The 21474-nt window shown below is 38.1% G+C and overlaps 1 protein-coding gene and 1 non-coding gene across 2 annotated transcripts; one reads left to right on the top strand and one right to left on the bottom strand.

The window, feature by feature from the left end:
- Window positions 1–3003: 3003 nt before the first annotated feature.
- On the bottom strand, window positions 3004–4515 carry LOC145640483 (uncharacterized). Its single transcript, XM_081691755.1, has 2 exons — window positions 3471–4515; window positions 3004–3380 (listed from the first exon to the last, which is right to left on the bottom strand). The coding sequence occupies exons 1-2, from the start codon at window positions 4513–4515 to the stop codon at window positions 3004–3006; spliced, it is 1422 nt and encodes a 473-aa protein (XP_081547881.1).
- An 11597-nt stretch (window positions 4516–16112) lies between these two features.
- LOC145641307 (small nucleolar RNA R71) lies at window positions 16113–16220 on the top strand. Its single transcript, XR_014115351.1, has one exon. It is a non-coding gene; the product is annotated as a small nucleolar RNA R71 (small nucleolar RNA).
- The last annotated feature ends 5254 nt before the right edge of the window (window positions 16221–21474 follow it).

The following is a 21474-nucleotide window of genomic DNA, read 5'->3' as shown; positions in this document are numbered from 1 at the left end:
GTATAAACAAGTAACTGAAAAAAAAAACTATACTTGGTTACTTAGAACAACACTTACAATAGCATTGGCTATTTGCTGGGTTTCGGCATTCTTCGGGTCTATAGCCCACGATCCATCTGCGTTACGAGTTTGACGGGCCAAAATCCAATAAAGAGACCGATTTTTAAGCTTTTCACTCTTTACACAGCTTGTCGTGGACTTTGTGGTGCTTGAGGTTGAAGATTCTGCTGGAATTCTACTGGTCTTACTCCAATCAACTCGAGCCCTCTCATAACTCTTGGAGCCTAGATGGTGGCGATGCTTATTATTCTTTGCATTTTCCTTGCCTTTTTCACTCAGAGCCTATTACAAAATGGAAAGCTGTTGTAAGTATTATTGTAGTTGAAATAAAGTATATATGTGAAAAATACTTTCATAATATCTTACACACCTTAAATTCATCTGTATTGCAATATGTCTCAAACTCTTTCCATTGCTCTTCTGTGATGTAACCTTCATAAAGCTCTCAGGACTTAATGTTTGCACTTGGTGAGTCAGGCGGAGGTGCATTTTCCTTAGTAATGAATCGTGAAACTAACCAAGACTTGTGCTTCCTAAATCTAGCACCAACAGCTTCGTGGAACTTCTTCTCTTTATTACCCTTGGGATCGTCAATGTGGAACTTCCGCTACAAAATTAGAGAATGTTTATATTCATAATTAATTATAAGTATCGTTAAATTTAGAGCAATAAACCATATTTATATCGTAATTACCTTACTCTCCTCCGTCAAGTTTTCCTTTTGAACTTTATCATACTTCGGTTATCCCTTCACATTAATGTTAACTCTTTGAGCACAATTACCAATTTGCTTCCCATAAGCAGATTCCCACTTTCCAATAGGCATGTCAAACTCATCAATTTCGAGGAACATGGGTGTAGTTGTTTGGACTGCTCTAGACGGGCCTCGTCCCTTTTTTGTAGAAGATTTTACTTGGGAAGTGGAGGCATCCATGTCACCAGATTGTTCCTGTTCATCATGATCATCTATGTTTTCTTCCATTGTAGTATGCCTACACCTACACAAAGAATGAAATTAACAAGAATAGAATCAAAATCATAACAATAAAATCATATTAATGTAAATACTATACAATAAAGAAATTATTGATTTAGATATATACCAATTTAATAAATTCAATATGAATTGCAAAAAAATACTATTGTTAAAGGAATACAATAACACAAACCTTGGTTGTAGTTATAGGAACCACTAACCCTTCCTCACGATCATACTCTACATCATCAACAATATCTTCCCCTTCTTGTAGAGGTTGCACTCCCATTGTTATAGGCGGGATGTCATCAAATTGGTCATACTCTTCTTCATCCACAACATCTTCCACACCCACAATTTTTCTCTTGCCTTCAACTACAACACGCCATTGCAGATCTATATTATCCTTGATGTAGAATACTTGCTTCGATTGTGAGGCTAATACAAAAGGCTCTTCACCATCAATATAACGACTAGAGTCAACCAAGGTGAATCCAAATAACTCATCGGTTTTCATACCACGACGGTTATCAGCCCATGTGCAACGAAATAAAGGAATTGTGAAATCAACATAATCCAACTCCCAGATTTCTTGAATGACACCGTAATATGCCTGTGTAGCTTCAACTGGCCTTGTATCCCTAGAACTTGAGTATTCAGTAGAAGATGCAACCACGACAACACCACTATTTTGTTGCACACTTTTTTCATCTTGACGACAAGTGGCAAAAGTAAATCCATTGATATCGTAACCCTCATAAGTATACACAAGTGGTTGTGGACCTCGTGAAAGCCACTTGATCGTTTCAGAAACATTCTCATCTCTACTCAATTCAAGCTTCACTTGGCCTTCAAACCACTCAACAAAGTGGCGATTATGCTCCTGCATCAATGCATAGGAGCTGATCCTGGGATTGTGAATTTTCAACTCATGAAGATGTTTTTCAATATATGGATGAACTGCAGATAGGTTTTGTAGCACAAATCGGTGGGCTTTCTTATATCGATCAAGTGGAGGTTTAACCAATTTCCGACCTACTGTACCCTTTCCTTGAAGTCTTCCCTCGTGACGAGAAGTCGGAATTCTAATTTCTTTAGCCTTAGCTAAAAACACTGAACAATAGTTCCCTGCTTCCTCTGCTATGAACCCTTTCACGATGCTCCCTTCAGGATTTGCTCTGTTCTTTGCCTTATCTGCCAAAGTACCCATTTGCCTCTCATAAGGGTACATCCAACGCATAAATACATGACCACACTCCTTTATCTCACGAGGCATGTGCATAACAAGGTGAGTCATTATGTCAAAAAGGAAGGAGGAAAATACATCTCGAATTTGCATAATGTTTCAACAATATCATATTCCATATCGTCGAGTGTTTTTGGATCTATCACCTTACTGCAAATTGCATTGAAAAACAAGCAAAGCTTCACAATAGCATGCCTAACATGTTTTGGCAAAAGGCCTCGGAGTGCAATTAGCATGAACACTTGCATCATCACATGACAATCATGGGACTTCATACCAACAACTTTCTTATCAGTAGTAGAAACAAAACGCCTTATGTTCGACGAATACCCTGTCGGCACCTTGATTCCTTTTAAACACTCACAAAAGATCCTTTTTTTCTTCTCTAGACAATGTATAACACGCATGGGGCAAAAATGCTTTTTTCGTTGCTTCATTATCCTCAGGCCATAACTTAGGTCGAATTTTGGCTTCCTTCATGTCTTTACGCACCTTATCACCATCCTTTGTCTTCCCTTTGATATTCAACAAAGTCCCAATTAGTGCCTCACAAACATTTTTTTTCAATGTGCATAACATCAAGACAATGTCGAACTGACAAGTGCTTCCAATAAGGCAGATCCCACAACTTAGACACTTTTTTCCACAACACACCCTTCTTCGATATCTCTCTGTGCATCTTACAGAAGATTGTCTTAACATTTTTAATTTTCTCATACACTTAAATTCCTGTCAATGGCTCACGACTCACTCCCTTCTCAACATGCCCGTTGAATTGTTGTCTCATCTTCCTGTATGGGTGATTTCGACGAAGTGATTGTCTGGTATGCATGTACACATTCTTCCCCCAATGCTTCAAGCGTGTAATTTGCATGTCATCCTCACAAATAGGGCATGGTTTTTGTCCTCTGACTTTGTACCCTGACAAATTTCCATATGCAGGAAAGTCATTTATAGTACAAAACACCATGGCTCTTAATCTGAAATTTGTACCCGAAAGAGCATCAAATGTCACAACACCTTCATCCCACAACAGTTTCAAATCGTCAATAAGGGGCTCCAAATAAACATCTATATCATGGCCAGGTTGTTTAAGACCTGGGATTAGAAGTTATAACATGATGTACTTGCGCTTCATGCACAACCAAGGAGGTAGGTTGTATATTGACAGAAGAACAGGCCATGTACTATGTTGACTACTAAGAGTGCTAAATGGATTCATCCCATCCGTACTTAATGTCAGTCTTATGTTCCTCGGCTCCTTCCCGAATTCTGGAAATGTCTTGTCAATGTGTTTCCATTGCAACGAATCAGCTGGGTGTCTGATCAACCCATCCTTCTTCCTCTCATTTTCATGCCAAACCAACTTCTTTGCTTCATCCTTAATTGAGAACAGGCGCTTCAACCTTGGTATTATAGGAAGATACCATACTACCTTAGCTGGTGGCCACTTCAAGGGAACATTATTTAAGCCCTCTCGCTTGTATCGTGACACACCACACTTTGGGCAAGCATCCAATTTTGCATTCTCCTTTCGATATAGCACACAATCATTAGGACATGCATGGATCTTGTTGTACTCTAAACCCAATGGACACATCAACTTCTTCGCATAGTAAGTCGACTTAGGAATGTCATTTCCTTCTGGAAACATATCAGAGAGGGTTTCCAACAACAAAGTGAAACTAGTGTTGGTCCACCCGCTCTTCGCTTTCAAGTTATATAAAGTTAAAATCCCAGAAAGCTTGGAATACTTAGAACAACCAGGATACAACGGTGTCTCAGCTGCTTTCGACACATTCTCATATATACGAGAATCTTCATTAACATGATGGCCTAACCCGTCTATCATCTCTTCTATCCTGTCTTCCTCAACATCATCATTAAAACCCACTTCATTATCATCAAAACCATTCGGCTCTCTCTCATCAGCTTCATTGTCGTTAATAGAAGAATTATCCGCGGGAGGAAATTTTTCACCATGCCAATACCAAATACTGTAGTCTGGCATAAACCCACGAATAATCAAATGGTCCTCTATTTTCTTAATGTCTTCCCACCTCTTCACATTGTTACAATCACGACAAGGGCAGAAAATAGGTCTTTCTTTGGTTAGCCTTTGTTCAACGAGTGTACTCCATTGGTGTTGCACTGCGATTCTACAGAACTCGTTGACCCCGGCTAAGTATTCAGGTGTGGTTCGAGAACCACTATACATCCAACGACGGTCCATTTCTAAAAATGTATGATTAAAACCCAAGAAACAAATTATATTCAACATCACATATCAACACATTCCAAATGCATGATTCCAAAGGTCTTTATCGCTCCAACCTAACCCATCCTTGGAAGTGTATTCTCACTAGCAAATGGTTGACCATTTTTCGGCCCTAAGGAAATTTCGGCAGCATTTCCCTATGGTTCTCAAAGTACACGATGTAATTAATTTCTTAATTACATATGTACCCCGAGAACACATTAGGGAATGCTAACACAAAATTACCTTTACTTCCGAAAAACAAGCAACCATTTGCATCCTAAGTGAGAATACAATTCCAAGAACAGTCCCAAACGGGGACTATTCAAGATTTATGAGTAAATCTTGAACGGGTATCTAGGCATATGAAAATAAAATGCACAATAAATATTAACACATTTGAATTGGCAGAAAATTGGAAGAAAATTAAACAAAAATCATAAGAAAGAAACTTTCAATGCAATGTACTAATTAAACAAAAAAAACAAGCTACAAAACAATTAATTACTCATACCAAACTGTCAGATTTAAGCTGCATCAAATCATCATCTTGAAATGAGGACGGAGCTGCTTTAATGGAGTTGAGGGAGCTAAGGACCGAGCTGCTCCTGAAACATCAGATTCAAGTCACTCCCATTTCCCAGCAAAATCAAAAAATCAAATTAAATAGAAGTAAGTTTCCATTTCCAAACAAATGGCCAGGAATATCACTGTAGTAAGACTAATACTGAATTTGGCTCCCTTTGTTTCTCTTGTTCTTAATAAATTGACCTGGAATATCTATTAAACCAGCAGTCCCTTAAAAATTCCAAAACAATTTCAACCAACAAAAAGAAAAGTACTATCCGATTAGGCATCAAGTTATTAACCCATTAACTCAAAATCAAAATATAGTCCAGATTTCCTCTAATGGAAATTCATACTTAGCTCAAAATTCAAAGGCTTTTAAACTAAAACATAATAAAACCCAAAACAAATGGAAACATAGTAAAATCAATCAATTAATTTGGGGGAAAAAAAAACCTATAATTAAGTAATTGCAATTAAGCAAACTGAAACAAGGGTTACCAAATTGGGGGAGGAGAGAGAAAGAGTGCGCTTTAATGGAGAACTCAGAGTGCGCTTCAATGGAGAACTCAGAGAGCGCTTCAATAGAGAACTCAAAAAGCCCTTCAATGGAGAACTCAGAGTGCGCTTCAATAATGGAGAACTCAAAGTGCGCTTCAATGGAGGAGAAGAGTGAGAATGAGAGGAGCAAAAGATTGAACTGAGCTTGGAGCTCCTTCAATGGAGTTGAGGGAGGTGAGGACGACGACCTTGCGCGGGAGCTGCTTCAATATTGGAGAGAGAAAGAGGAAATTTTTTGACAGAGGGAGTGAGAAAGGGGAAAGTAAAAATTTAGGGCTTACTTTAAAACCTTATTCGTAACGGACACCCATGTTAGTTACAAATAACAAGGTCAAAATTCTGTTGACTTTTCTATTTGTAACGGGCAATATTTGTTGGTTACGATTAGTTGGTTAATCGTAACGGGCAGAATAATGCCCGTTACAAATAACAACTTATTCGTAACGGGCACCAATCTGTCCGTTACGAATAACCCTTTTCCTTCCCAAGTCACAACTTTTTTGTAACGGACATTGAATTTGCCCGTTACGAATGACTTAATTGTAATGGAAAATCATATGCCCGTTACGAATAGCTTGTTACAAATAAGATTTTTTCCACTAGTGTTAGTTGAATTTTGGAATGTTTAAATGGTTAATATTAAGTTGTTTTGATGGGTATATTTGAATAAATTAGAGATTAGTAACCTTGTTACTAAAGTAGATGAATTTTGGAATGGGTGAATGGTTACTTTTAAGTTGTTTTGATGGGTAATTTTGAAAAAATTAGAGATTAGTAACCTTGTTAGTTTAGCAATTTTGAATAAATTAGATGAATTAAAGTAGTGAATACATAGTTTAGCAATTGTTAGTTCGATGAATGACGTGTTTTAGCTTATAAATATATTAGTGAATTGACATGTTATGAGAAAGAAATAGTACATACATAATATTTAACCTAATTTTTGTTTATTGTTTTTTTTAATAGATTCATATGTGAATTGAAGCACGAGTTTAGCTTGAGGACTACATATTGTGCTCAAGTGGGTAGTTGCTATATTGGTATGACTTATAAACTTTACTAAGCTATATTTCTTTTTATTTATCCATTTAATAGAAGTTTATTCATAAAATTGCAACTTGTGTATTGTTTAATTGCAAATAAATACAACAATATATATAATACTTGCATCATCATATGCCTATATACCCGTTCAAGGCTTTCTCATTAGGAGAAAGTCTTGAATAGTCCCCGGTTGGGACTGTTCTTGAATGTGTACTCTCACTTAGGTGGTGAATGTATGTTTTCTTTTTCGATTTTAAGGAACATCTTGGCTTACCATTTCCTCACTATGTTCTCTGGGTACATATGTGGGTAATTAATTATCTACATCGTGTACTTGGAGAACTAGGGGGAAATGCTGCCGGATTTTCCTTAAAATTGGAAAGTTGACATACATTCACTAGTGAGAGTAGACATTCAAGGATGGGTTAGGTTGGAGTTATAAGGACCCTTTGGAAACATGCATTTTTCCACTATATGAATGGTATATTCACATTTTGTACTTGAATTTGATTTACATAAAATATGTAGCAATTACACATTATTCATTATATGTTGCTATATATGTTTAGAGACAATTTACTAAATGGAGAAAAATCGTGGTTGGATGTATGGTAGACGCGATACATTGGAATTTTGGAATGGGGTTCAAGAGTTTTGCGAGAGGGCTTTAGCTTATCAACGCAAACTGGGTGGCAAAGGCCTTTATTGTCCTTGTGTTGATTGTAATAATGTGAATGTGGTCGATAGTGTTGAAATCATTAGAGATCATGTATTATGTTGTGGGTTTAGGCATTTATACCATGTGTGGATTTGGCACGGAGAAAGTGGAGAGTATAGTGGGGATCTTGATCAGAATGATGTGCGTGTTAGAAGCAATGAGATTCATGTGGACGAGGAATACGAGAATGATGACTATATTGTTGATAATGGTGAGGATGGAGCCGATGTTGATCAGGCGGATGAGGTCGAGGATGAACAAGTGGATGAGATGTTGCATGGTGTTGAAGGTGGAGTGTTTGAGTGTAACACCCCCGATTTACTAACTAATAATAAATAAGAAATAAAGGAAAAATAGACAACCTTTAAATAAAATTGTGGAAGCATACACTTAAATCGGAGGTATTACCGCCACACTCAAAAACCTGGCGAGTGTTAAGGCTTACAAAATCCCAATAATTACAACCCAATAAACTAGGTGAGCTATTTATACAACTTTATAAACTCATGACGTCACACTAATCGAAACACTTGAGCTCCTTTAGCTACGACCACTTGATCAACCTGCTTAGAAAATCTTGATGTACTGCTCACCATTAAGGACAAATTCCAAAATAGATCGTCGCAGGGCCACCATAAGAAAAAGACATGGCCGCAAACACAAGTATCCCAACAAAACAACACACACACGTCAGCAAAAAGCTGAGTAATCACCACATATTAGAATACAGAGTATAATATTATAATTAACATTACTAGTTCAATTAAACAATGTAGTTCAAAACTACATTACACATTGTAGTCTGAAAAAAAGTAACCTTTATCAAATCAACCTTGAATAATAATACAAACTTTTGCTCAATTAACTCATATAATCCATAAGTGTGCCATGCTCTTTGTTTTATACCTAGCCTTGGACATGGGTAATTCGAATAAAATCAACAAGTATAAAAACTTGAATACTCCCAATAACTAGAAAACACCTTGAACCAGACCACATACGGGCCAATTCCCACTGTAGGGGACCATAGAAAAATAAATAATAAAGATTGTACCTCATTCTTAACTCATGATTATTACCTCTTACCAACAAGCCAAGGACTAAATTATATAACGTCGAGCCTCAAACCATGAACAAAATAAATAATTCTCAACCTTTTGATCTCATACATCGATCAAATAATAATTCACAATTTAATAATAATAACTCCACAATGGCACAAGTTCCCAAATAATATAACAATTCGATCACAATATCTCAACTCTTAAAAAAAAAATACTAATAACCCAAATATAATCAAATCTCAACCCAAAAATAATACTCTGCATTAACAACCCTAAAACCTCGATAAAACAATACTCCCTATGATAACAACATTAAAACCCTAGCATAAATAACACAATAAATTAATACGACAATAAATCATACAATACAACAACCAAGCACATATATATAAATTTTGATCATACAAATAACAAATCATAAAAATTACATATAATAATATGGAATACAAATAATACAAACAATAATATATAATCAAAGAACTCTAATAATTAAGGTTCGTGTGATTACCTTTCCACGAATTAAAATCGCAAATACAACATTCAACGCAAAGCAAGAAACAAACCGAGCTACATACGGCCTTCGATACACAAATATATTGTGCAGCTTTAATTTCCAGAAGAAACAAGTTGATTTTGTTTTACAAATCTAAAGCATCGGCAAAAGATAGGAAAACGGCTTCTTCGATCTTTTTTTTTTTTTTTTTTATGTAAAATATCTTTTGAGGGTTAAGAATATTTATAGGGTTTTAAAACTTTTCGAACTCCAAATAAAAAATTGAGATTAGGAAAGTTATTTAATAAATTAAAATAACTATTTTTTCATAAAATATAATGTATAAAATCACAAAATATTCGGGTATTACAATCTACCCTCCTTAAAACAAGTTTCGTACCCGAAACTTAAAATAGAAAAATTTAGGGTATTACATTGAGTTATTATCGGAGGCTTCCAAAAAGCCTTTGTATCCCGGGTGCAAAAAATACTCCAAACTATCGGCCGTGCAAACACTTTTCAACATTAAGTCGAAGCATGGGTGGACGAACATTAGTTTTACTTCTTTGTTGACCGCATTAAGTGATATGTTGCCTGATGAGAATGAAATTCCTAAGTCTTACTATTACGCAAAGAAGCTCATGTGTCCCTTTGGTTTGGAGTATAAGAAGATACATGCATGTCCTAATGACTGTATTCTGTATCGAAATGAGTATGAACAATTGTAAGAGTGTCCACGATGCAAGTGGTCGCGCTACAAGCGCATGAGTTGCAATCCTGGTACGGAGGGACCTCCTGCTAAGATGTTGTGGTATCTTACCATTATTCTAAGGTTTAAGCGTCTGTTCTCAATACCAAAAGACACTAAAAACTTGAGGTGGCATGCAAAGGGAAGAAAGAAAAACAGAATGCTAAAGCATCCAGCTGACTCTCCACAGTGGAAGAACATTGATTTGAAGTTTGAGGAATTTGGTGATGAAGTCAGAAATTTAAGGCTTGGGTTGTGCACGGACGGGATGAATCCATTTGGCACTCTTAGTACCCAACACAGCACATGGCCGGTACTTTTAGTGATTTATAATTTGCCTCTTTGGCTGTGCATGAAACGTAAGTATGTAATGCTTTCATTGCTAATAACTGGTCCTAAGCAACCTGGAAACGAGATAGATGTTTACCTTGCGCCGCTTATTGACGACTTGAGAAAGATGTGGGACGAAGGGGTTTCCGTTTTCGATGCTCATCAGAACGAGATGTTCACATTGCGTGTAGCCCTTATGTGGACCATGAATGACTTCCCTGCATATGGAAACTTGTGTGGGTACAAGGTCAAAGGGAAACAAGCATGCCCCATATGTATTGATGACACATCAAGCGTATACCTTACTCATTCTCACAAACATGTCTACCTACGGACTCGAGGGTTCCTTAGGCGTGATCACCCGTACCGTAGGCAGAAAAAGGCTTTCGATGGAACAGTGGAAGAGGATACTGCGCCTAGAACATTGACTGGTGCTGAGATTTGTGCTCGGGTGAAAGGGATACGAACGGTGTTTGGAAAATCAGAAAAAACTGTGGTCTCAGCTGCTCTGTTTAAGAAAGAATCAATCTTTTGGAAGCTTCCGTACTGGAGAGAACATGACGTTAGGCATTGTCTTGATGTGATGCATATAGAGAAGAATGTATGTGATGCTCTTTTGGGAACGCTTATGAATATCCAAGGCAAAACAAAGGACGAAAAGGGTGCACGGTTAGATTTGAAAGAGATGGGGATTCGTCCAGAATTGTGGCCTCAAGAAAAGGTTAGAAAGGGGAAGGAACCGAGAAAATAAGATGAAAATGTTTCAAAAAAAGGGAAGGAGAAGAGCAAGGGAAAGGGAAAGGCCAAAAATGCGTCAAAGAAGAAAGTTGAGGGTAAAGGGAAGGATGAAAATAATTATTTACCCCCGGCTTGCTATACATTGTCAAGGGTAGAGAAATGTATGTTTTGTGCATGTCTGTACGACATTAAGGTCCATCAGGGTACTCATCTAACATGAAAAGATTTGTAACCTTAAATGGAGAATTGAAGCTGACAAGTATGAAATCCCATGATTGTCACATTATGATGCAAGTATTCCTACCGATTGCAATCCGTGGTATTCTACCGAAACACGTGAGGGAAGCGATTACAAGCCTTTGTTCGTTTTTCAATACAATTTGTAGCAAAGTTCTTGATCCTTGTACACTAGATGCTTTGCAAGCAGATGTGGTTGTGACTTTGTGCAAATTTGAGATGTATTTCCCACCCTCATTTTTTGACATAATGGTTCATCTGGTTCTTCATTTGGTGCGTGAGATTAAGTTGTGTGGTCCAGTGTTCATGAGGTGGTGCTACCCTTTTGAAAGACACATGGGTACATTACAAGATAAAGTACGGAACCGGGCTCACCCTGAAGGAAGTATGATGTAAGGGACTGTGGGTGAGGAGATAGGTAAATTTGTGGCGGACTACATAGCCCCTTCTCAACCTATTGGTCTTCCTACTTCTCGACATGAAGGTAGACTTGATGGTCATGGCACAATTGGGTCGAAATGAATGTCACCAGACCGAGATCAGTTCTTACAAGCACACCTTTATGTGTTGCACCATGTTTCAGATGTGCACCCATATTTAGACGAGCACATGGCTAGTTTGCGTGACGAATTTCCATCGAAAGGTGAAAGGGAACTTATGCAGTTGCATAATAAGAGGTTTGTTAATTGGTTTCGTGATCGAGTAATGAGTGGATTGGATGATACTAATGTGACCAATACAGTACGGTGGCTTGCGTACGGTCCTAAGGATGATGTCCATTCATTTGAGGGATATGACATCAATGGGTACACTTTTTGGACCGAGGGTCGTGATTTGAAATCTTCCTCCACCCAAAACAGTGGTGTAACGCTTGTGGCATCGTCAAGGGAGTTTGCAAGTTCTAAGGATAAATCACCTGTCGATGCAGAGTTGTCATACTATGGTCGAATTCAAGAAATATGGGAGCTTGATTATTGTGACTTCACGGTTGCTCTTTTCAAGTGTAAGTGGGTTGATAATATCAGGCGTAACGTCAAATATGAGGACTTTACTCTTGTAGATCTTGGCCACTTGAATTATAGTGCGGAACCATTTATCCTTGCATCTCAAGCTAAGCAAGTGTTCTACGTAACTGACCCAGTGGATTCAAAATGGTCTATAGTGCTAGCTGGCAAAAGAAGAATCTTAGGCATTGGAGATGTTGAGGATGAGGAAGAATATGATGCGTTTGATGATTCAGCACCTTTCACTGTTCCTAGACCTGGTACTAGATGACATAGACAACGAAGCAGGTTATATGCGATCAGACCACAACGAAGGAATTTCAGATTGAGGTAGTTTGATTAAAAGTTAGTAATGGTTTCATTGCAAATATAGTTTAGTTATCATGTATATAGGAGCATAAGTAGGCGAAAATGACCATAAACTAACATGTTTGTAGTTTGAAATTGCCTAAGTGTACTCATTATCATGCATATACAAGGTTATAGGACCATATATAAGTAGGTGAAAATGGCTTAAATAGCTTCTACTTAACCCAATTCCTTTGTTTTGTGTATGAACTAACATTTATTCATTCTAACAACCTATATTCACTATATTTAACATGTTTGTAGTTTGAAATTGCCTAAGTGTACTCATTATCATGCATATACAAGGTTATAGGACCATAAGTAGGTAAAAATGGCTTAAATAGCTTCTACTTAACCCAATTCCTTTGTTTTGTGTATGAACTAACATTTATTCATTCTAACAACCTATATTCATTATATTTAACATGTTTGTAGTTTGAAATTGCCTAAGTGTACTCATTTGCACTCATACTTTACTATACACTAATATTGTTTTATGATTGTTTTGACAAGTGCTTATATCTCATGGCGGACGATCATGATCCTCATTGTGTAGAGGACATTGACAATGATGAGTATGAGGACGAGTACGAGGATGAGGATGAGGACGAGGACGATGATGAGCCTTATGTTGTGAATAAGGAGGATGACTTGGGTGAGCCAGAGGATCAGGCTCAAGATGAGTTCGAGCGTAGGCTTGAAGAATTTGAAACTTTAGCTGAACGTGCACCGCCTATTGAAAATACAGCACGTGAGATTGTTGGTGAGAATCCGATTCCTGAAACTCATTGCCAACGACAAGATCAAAACAACACAGGTGGTGGAGGGGGGTAAAGGCACCGGCTCAAAGAAAGGGAAGGGGTCCGACGAGAAGTTTTAAGAAACCGGACGGTCCCATGGTCATGGAGTATGACACAACGGCCAACCCGGGCCCAAATGGCGTCGACAATATGCTAATCAGGTTGGCATGTGTGTGCGGAAAATCCCCATTACACTTGTAATGCGGCAAGTACCTCCGGGTTTGATTCAAACATTTTGGGATGATACAAGGGTAAGTGTGTTTTTGGCACATTTAGACAATTTAAGAAACCTTAACCTTATGGTTGTTACTAAATAGAAACTAATAATCGGTTTTAATTTGTGCTTGTAGAGGCTGTTTTCTATTCCTAATGATCCCGAGAAGAGAAGGGTGTTTGAATCTTTATTAGCGGAAAGATTTAGAGGCTTTAAGACCAACTTGACTAATGGGTGGATCTACAAGAAGAAGAAGAAATCAAATAAGAAGAAAGCTGATGAGGATGACCTTCTCCCATGGCAAAAATGGCCGACCGTGTCAAAAGATGACTGGGAAGAGTTCGTTAGAATGAAGACTCAAAAGAAAGCCATTGTAAGTTTGTGTAAATCTGATCTCAATTGAATAATAGCTTGACTCTTTTTGTAGCAATGATACTAACATTTGTTTTAATGTAGGAACTTCGAGAGCAAAATAAAAAGAATGCAGAGATGAAGGAATACGTCCATCGTATGGGGCCTAAGACATTTGGTGAAAAGAGACCTGAGTGGGTCGATAAGGGTTTATACCCTAAATCGCTTCTAGTGGCATCGAAGGAACCCTCTAGTTCCACGATCACTACTTTGGTGAGTCGTGTTGGTGATTTCTTTTGTTCTTTCCATACATTTGATAAGGAAACCGGAAAATGGGTCATCAAGGGTCCGGAAACCAAAAAAATGGCAGATAAGCTTGTAAGTTACCTATGAATTGTTGAATTTTAAGTCACTTTTGCATCTAAATCACTATACAAACCATTAACTGTCTTACTGACCTCATTTTTCCTTTTGCTATAGCTTGAGCACACTCAAGAGCTGGTGGAGGGAAAATTTGAACCAAGTGTGGAGAATGACCCTTTCACCATGGCTTTGGTAAGGCCATACCATCAAGGACGAGTAGTAGGTTCGGGAGGGTCATTGCTTGGATGGCAAAAGGTGATGGGTCCAGAATACACGAAATCGGGCAGATCTCGAGCCAGTGTTAACTCGCCGGGGGAGTTGGATGCCAAGGTGGCATCAATTAAGGAACAAGTACGCAACGAGTTAGTAGGTGAATTCAATGCTTCGGCGAAGCAGATGAACTTACCGACTTTGTCGTTCCTCGCGAGTACCCTAGTCGACTCATTTTCTCAACCAAAAGGACAAGGAGAAGGTGATAGACATGGAGGAGATGAGATACGTGGTGAAGATGTGCCACCTGAGGTAAAATCAATTGGGTTATTAAAAGTTTTAAAATAATGAGTTAATTGAGATCTGAGGTGGCATGATTGATGTACTGTTGCAGGTTCCTACTCATACACATGCGGACTCGAGGGAGCTTGATAATCCAACACCGCATGAATATCCAGAGTTAGAGGTGATTTGTAACCCTCTACCTTAATGAATTTTATTATATTATCTATGCTGTAGTGTAGACACCCATTTGTGTCTCCCCAAAACCAAACCCGGTGATGAGTGCCTTTCACGTCGAATCATAATCGAATGAAACGAAAGTGTGGAAAGGTCTAGTGTTGCGGAAAGTTTTATTTCTTTTCTCCTCTCTCTGTTTTTGAAAACTTTATTTTAAGAAAACAGCCAATCCAGTTTGGTTGGTCCATGATATGGGTCCAATAATGGTATAGTTGGATGGGGCTTGCAAAGACCTTTCCAACGATATATTATGAGCCCAATTCCGATGAATATTGAGGAAGTTATGGCCAAAATACTAAACTGGGTCCGGTTTGAGCTTTAAGTACGGCCCAATGATCTAGGGGAGGGCCTAATATAATTTATCATTCCTAATGAAATTAGGAATGGTTTTATTCTTCTAGAACATTCTAGAAAGTTCTTTTCATTCCTAATTCAATTAGAACTCTTCAGAGTTTTAATTAGATCAAATAACATTTTCGATGGGAATTATATTATTTTATCTTCCGGTACGGAAATTTATCAGATTTTGGAAAACGTGTTAAAAGTCAGTTTGGCGTCCAACCCCAGGCCTTGGCGCCTGGAATCGGGATTGGCGCCAGACGCCAGCATTGGCGCCTGGCGCTAGCCACTGGTTCTGGTGCCAATTAGCCAAGGCTGGCGCCAAGGTGTTTTTGTGGTTTTCAGACTCTGTTTTGATAAATTATCTTTTTTGGATGATTTTCTCTATAAATATCGTATCAAAAACTCCGTTTTCAAGGACCAAGATTCACCAATTCTCTTTATTCTTAAGTTTTAATAAATTCCGTTTTAATCAACTTTCTTTCTTCACGAGTTCTCATCAACAATTAGTTTTAATTAGCATTCATCGATTCTCTTCATTCATCAAGCTTTCATTCTTTAACATTCCATTCTTTTCTTTTCTTTTCTAAACTTTGCTTTTTCATACAAAATTCCGCATTCATTAGATCTAGAAACACCTAGCCATATTCGAAGTTGCCTTCGCCCTAGACGTGAAAGGTTTTAATTTCTGAGGGTTTGGTCCCAAATCTCTCTTTCAATTATTTAATTTAATTGTTTGATTATTATTTTCCTTGAAGTTACTAATGCGTGTATTTTGTTATTAGAAAGAGGTACGAGGCATCAAAGTAAGTACTTTAATTGATTAATTGATTTACGATGTAGATATCATGTTTATATTGTTATTATGATAATCCTAGTATCATGTCTAGGGTATCTTTAATATTAAATATGATTGCTACGATGCCTTTTATGGTGAGGGCATTCTCTTTGTAAGTCCTTGAACCTATCCCAAGCCTCATATAAAGATTCATCGGCTTCTTGGGCAAAGTTCTGAATCGCACTCCGTAGTACGGCTGTTCTCTCTGCAGGATAATACTTGTTATAAAAATTCAAAACAAGAGTTTCCCAGTCAGTTATACCAAGTGCAGTTGTATTTAAGCCATTAAACCACAATTTAGCTTTTCTAGTTAAAGAGAAGGGAAAGAGAATCTCCCTGATTTGGTCTTGAGTGACCCCGGCTTGCCTGATGGTATTGCAATATTGACAATAGTCGGCAATGTGAAGATTCGGGTCTTCACCCTTAGCTCCACTGAATTGCTTCCTCTCTATCATCGTTATAAATTGAGGTTTAATTTCGAATTGAACCCCATCAAGAGCCGGAGTGGGGGGTGAGATGTGGAAAATCTGTAAGCTTTGGTTGTGAGTAATCACTAAGCTTCTTTGGAGCCGTCATCTCTGATTCTATTCACGTGTGAGCTCGTGAGTTGCTCTCGACGCTTTTTGGAGTTGAAAATTAATTTCGACCCTAAAAAGCGTCGCGAATATACGCATAGTATGTACCCTAGTTGACGCTCCTTCCCCAGCGTCGAGAAAGCACTCGTTTTGTAGTAGTGCCAGAATCCGCCAGGATTTGCTTGTAGAGATTTTTCTGTCTATGAAAAGATCGTTCGATCTCAGGATCGAATGGGATGTACCCTAATTTGAAACACCTGGGCATAAACAAAAACTAGAAGCAAATATGAGATTTGTCTCAGAGAACTAATGTTCTCTGATACAAAAAGAAAATAACCTAGACTACAAAAATAATCAGAAATAAAAATAAAACCGTTTCCCCAGCAACGGCGCCAAATTTTAACAGGGTAAAGTCGTATCCCCTAATAAAAAATAAATACCTAAGTCCTCTAACTAAAGTAGATAGGGAAGTAGGGTCGAACTCCACAGGGAAACAATTCTTTTTACTCCTAATTAATTATTATAATCTAAATTATCTAAGTAACCAATATTTTTGGGAATAAATTCTATACTACGAAGAATAAGTTTAGGGAGAAAAGAAACAATAATAAGAAAGCCTAGGGTCACAGGTTCACCAATAATTAATATTCCGGGATAAAACATAATAACTAATAATCAACATTGCACAAATAACATGATCAACAGGCTCTCGCAATTTATTAATCAACATAGATCTAACAGGCTCTCGCAATTTACTAGATCTAAGTTCCTATTAAAAAAACCCTATAATATTAAATTAACATCTGCTCGATTCATCAATTCAATATTGCTAAACATTCACAATGAAATTAAATCTGCTCGATTCATAATCTAATTGCAAAGAATTAAAACAATTCAATAAGAAATTATCATGCAATACCAATAATCAATAATAACGAATTATCCCTTCATATTAATTATGGATCCCCATAAACCCTAGAATGAAACTAATAAGACATAATCATAACTAAACTAATCAAATAAATAAAACAAAACATAATCAAAGAAGTAAATGAAATAGCTGAAATTAAAGGAGAAGAAATTGTTACCAAAGGAAATCTGAATTAGTGGAAGTAATTAAGAACAAGAGTTGAGAGAGAATTTAAGAGAGAGAAATATCCTAAGTAGAGAGAGAAAATCTAAAAAAGAAGGTAAAAAATAATTACGTACATAATTCGTACTTAAACATCCTCAAAACAAAAATTAAACTAAACTAATCAGGTCTGATAAAAACACGCGCCCGATCGGGCTAGAGGCCGCCCGATCGGGCGCGCCTTTTTCTTCACGCCCCTTCTCAGCAGCGCCGCCCGATCGAGCTAGAAGCTCGCACGATCGGCCGCGCCTTAGGCCACGCACCAGCACCATGCATGCCGCGCCCGATCGTGCTAATCCTTGCCCGACCGGGCCCTTGCTTCACTTCGAGGCTCGGACTTCGATTGGGCTTGATTCCTCGGCCCAATCCGGATTTCCTCTTCGGGTCTTGAATACTCGGTCCAAGTACCTCGGTATCCCGATTACCGAGCCCTTAATCACCGGCTCGATGACTCTAACCAGCCTTGGGCTTCAAAGATGGTCGTGCTCTTCTAATTCCCGTAGTCGCTCCATGAAAAACCCGAGAAAATGCTCCAAAGGTGCAATTCCCTACAAAAACTCAACAAAGACTACGAAAACACTAGAAAACACCAATTAGTAATAAAAGTGGCTCGAAATAGCCAAAAACACTACTAATTATGACCAAGGGACGGGGGTAAATTACTATATAAAATGGACATATCAAACTCCCCCAAGCCAAACCTTTGCTTGTCCCTAAGCAAAGAGCTCATCAATGAACATATAAAACATGCCTCACCCCAATAATCAAATCAAACACAAACGATTCAAGGCAAATCTAATGAACATGCTTCAACATCAATCAATCTTATTCATCCAATCACCCTTCCTCCCCAATAATTGTCAAATAGAGCAAACCACAAGAGCATATAGAATTCAAGACTAGTGCTCACACACTCGACTCTCATTTATGTGGCGAGTAAAAGATGTACTCGATCGCTCTCCAACCAACCCCTTTACTTGTGAACAATGCCCACCCATCTCACACTCTCGTGTTTTAAAACAATGAACGCTCAACCTACTAGTCGACTCGAAATATGTCAAGTCATAACTTGCATTGATAAACAACACTTTCACATTTACACAACTCTATGCACAAGGTCGGAAGGTCTTTAAAGCTTGTAATGTAAGGCTAGGGTAAAGGGTAGGATAAATTTGGGAGTATGTGAGAGAAAAGCTATGCATTAAGGGAGCCAAATACTAACAAACCCATGATAAAAAATAAATGATGATCATACATCTCCAACAACATAACTAACTCCAACAAGAACCACCAAATACAACTCCAATCATCATAAACAAACCCATTACTTACAAAATTCACTCATAAAAATATGATAATGTAGAACTTGAATGAAATACAAACTTTAAACTCGTTCTCTTTTTTTCTTTTCAAACTTGAATTTTTTTCTTTTTTTTTTCTTCTTGAACAACCTTCAAATAGAACATTTGAGCATTAAAATTTTTTCTTTTGCTCTTTTTTTCCTCTTTTTAACTCATATTGGAAATTTCAACTTTGAAACACAACATATCAATATTTTCCAATCAAAAATCAAAGAATAATCACTCTTCTTTTATTCCCACATTGTGCAAATAATGTGCACACCACAACTCCCTCACCTCACCAACTAATAGCTTCCCAAGCCAAGCTTGGGACTAGTAACCAATGGGGCTCATATAGGCTTGTAATGTGGCTAAATAAACAATAAAAGGGCACAAGCAACAACATGGGTAGCAAGAAGGGAACAAATGTATCTAAATACTCTGAAGGCTACCTAAAAGAATGAACGCCTTCGTCCTCCTCATGTGCATAATAAATTAATAATAAGTCATGAAACACTACTCATAGTTGCAAATCAATACTCAAATTCATTGACATACCAGGAACTATGGAACTATCACACATTTCTTAACCAAATCAACTAGTCAAGCACTATATTCACAAATAGTTGGCAAAATTGACGCATGTTTAGGAATCAAAACAATTAAACTTCAAATCATGACCAACAAATCCACAATTCTCATTATCAATAACCAAGAATCAAAACAAATTTTCTCAAATAAGGGGCACAGGGAAGCATGATTTACAATTCATTGGAACGTATTTTTGGATTTTTTTTTATTTTTCTATTTTTTTGTATTTTCATATAGGAAAGAAAAAAGAATCTACACTAGAAAAACAAATAAAAACTATACTAGAAAGCAAATAAAAAGAGAAAAGGAAGAGAATTACCAAGCGAAAGATCATCCCCCCAAGCCAAATCAAGCAATGTCCTCATTGACTTGGGAGTGTAGCCTACTCCTCATCCTCGACCATCCTCGAATAGCCCCCTCCATGGCTAGAACCGGCTCCTCCATGGCTCGAACCACCACCTCCATAACCCGAACCACCTGCAAAGTAGTTAGGGTCCACATTCCCCCCAAGCCCACCAAAAGGAACATCGGTCTCATAACCATGGACCGATGAGTAGTCCACATAGGTATTGTAGGCAATTGGGTCTGTGTATCCTCCTTGCGGATATTGGAACCAATCGGGAACAAGTGAATCGGGGGGAATAGCCCCCCGACGAGCATAATCATCATACATGGGGTACAAACCCCTCCCGACGTTCCTCTCCAATTACCCCACCCGTCTATCTATAGACCCAACTCTAGTGTCCAAGTTCCTAACCATACTCCCGACTCTCCCTTGCCCCACCTCAATCCTATCCAATTGGCTCCTAAAAGCCGAAAAGTCATAAGGGGCGTTGGGGTCAATGTTGTAGTTGGTTGAGGAAGTGGGAATGTCATATGTGAAGGGTGGAGGTGGTGGGTAGTGTGGTGAATGGTGATGAGGGGAGTGGTCTAGGGGAGATTGGTGGGGTTGTGGTGAAGGGTGAGGTGGTTGAACCTCACCTTGACCGTTAATCTAAAAAGTATAAGAAGGCTTCCCCTTCTCAAATTTGGTCAAGGCGGGGTTGGGCAAAGTAAAAGCATTGTCCCTTCTACCCGATTCCCTTTGAATCACCCACCAAGTCTCACCTCCTATGACATTTATCCAATTTAGGCCACCTAAATAGGGTAGGTCCATAATTTTTGGGTCGGCTACCTTCCCTTCGTTGTTATGGACAAAGTTAAGGTGTTTGACCGCTATGTGAGTTACTAGACCACCAAAATAAAAGGGTACCCTAGACCTACCCGCCTTGGCCACATTGGCCACCATTTGGAAGTGGTTGGCCATCTTGTGGACAATGTTGAGCTTATCACTCCTAGGTATCATGTATGACCCTAACAATTCTAGCTCATCCCGCCTAACATTGGCGGGTTCATGCCTCCCAAAGATGGTAAGGCCAACAAACCGTTGCCAAAACTTTGGCACGGGATGTTATATCCAAGTGCCCTTGGCATGTTGGAGGTTCAAGTTGGCATCCCCCCGTAAGGGATTGATAGACAACGACAATGTTGTCTTGGGGAGGTTCAATTGGTCTATCCGATTTTAACTCAAATAATTTGCCAAATTCTTTCAAAGACAATCTAACATCATTATTAAGTAATCTAAATTGAACATGAGAAATCAAAGCATTAGATTTTATGACATTAAAACTAGAAATAAATTCCAAGGTCAAATAGTCATAAGTATCATAGTGCAAGTTAAACAAACCACTCATGCCAATTCCTATAAACAACTTTTCTACGGGTTTATCAATTCCTAATTTAGCAATGGTGGGGTGATGAACAAAACGTGT

Source organism: Chenopodium album, chromosome 7 (assembly GCF_948465745.1).
Source record: "Chenopodium album chromosome 7, dcCheAlbu1.1, whole genome shotgun sequence".
In the NCBI taxonomy this organism is placed as follows: Eukaryota; Viridiplantae; Streptophyta; class Magnoliopsida; order Caryophyllales; family Amaranthaceae; genus Chenopodium; species Chenopodium album.
Note: the sequence above shows the minus strand (reverse complement) of the source record. Positions and strands in the feature narration are given on the sequence as shown.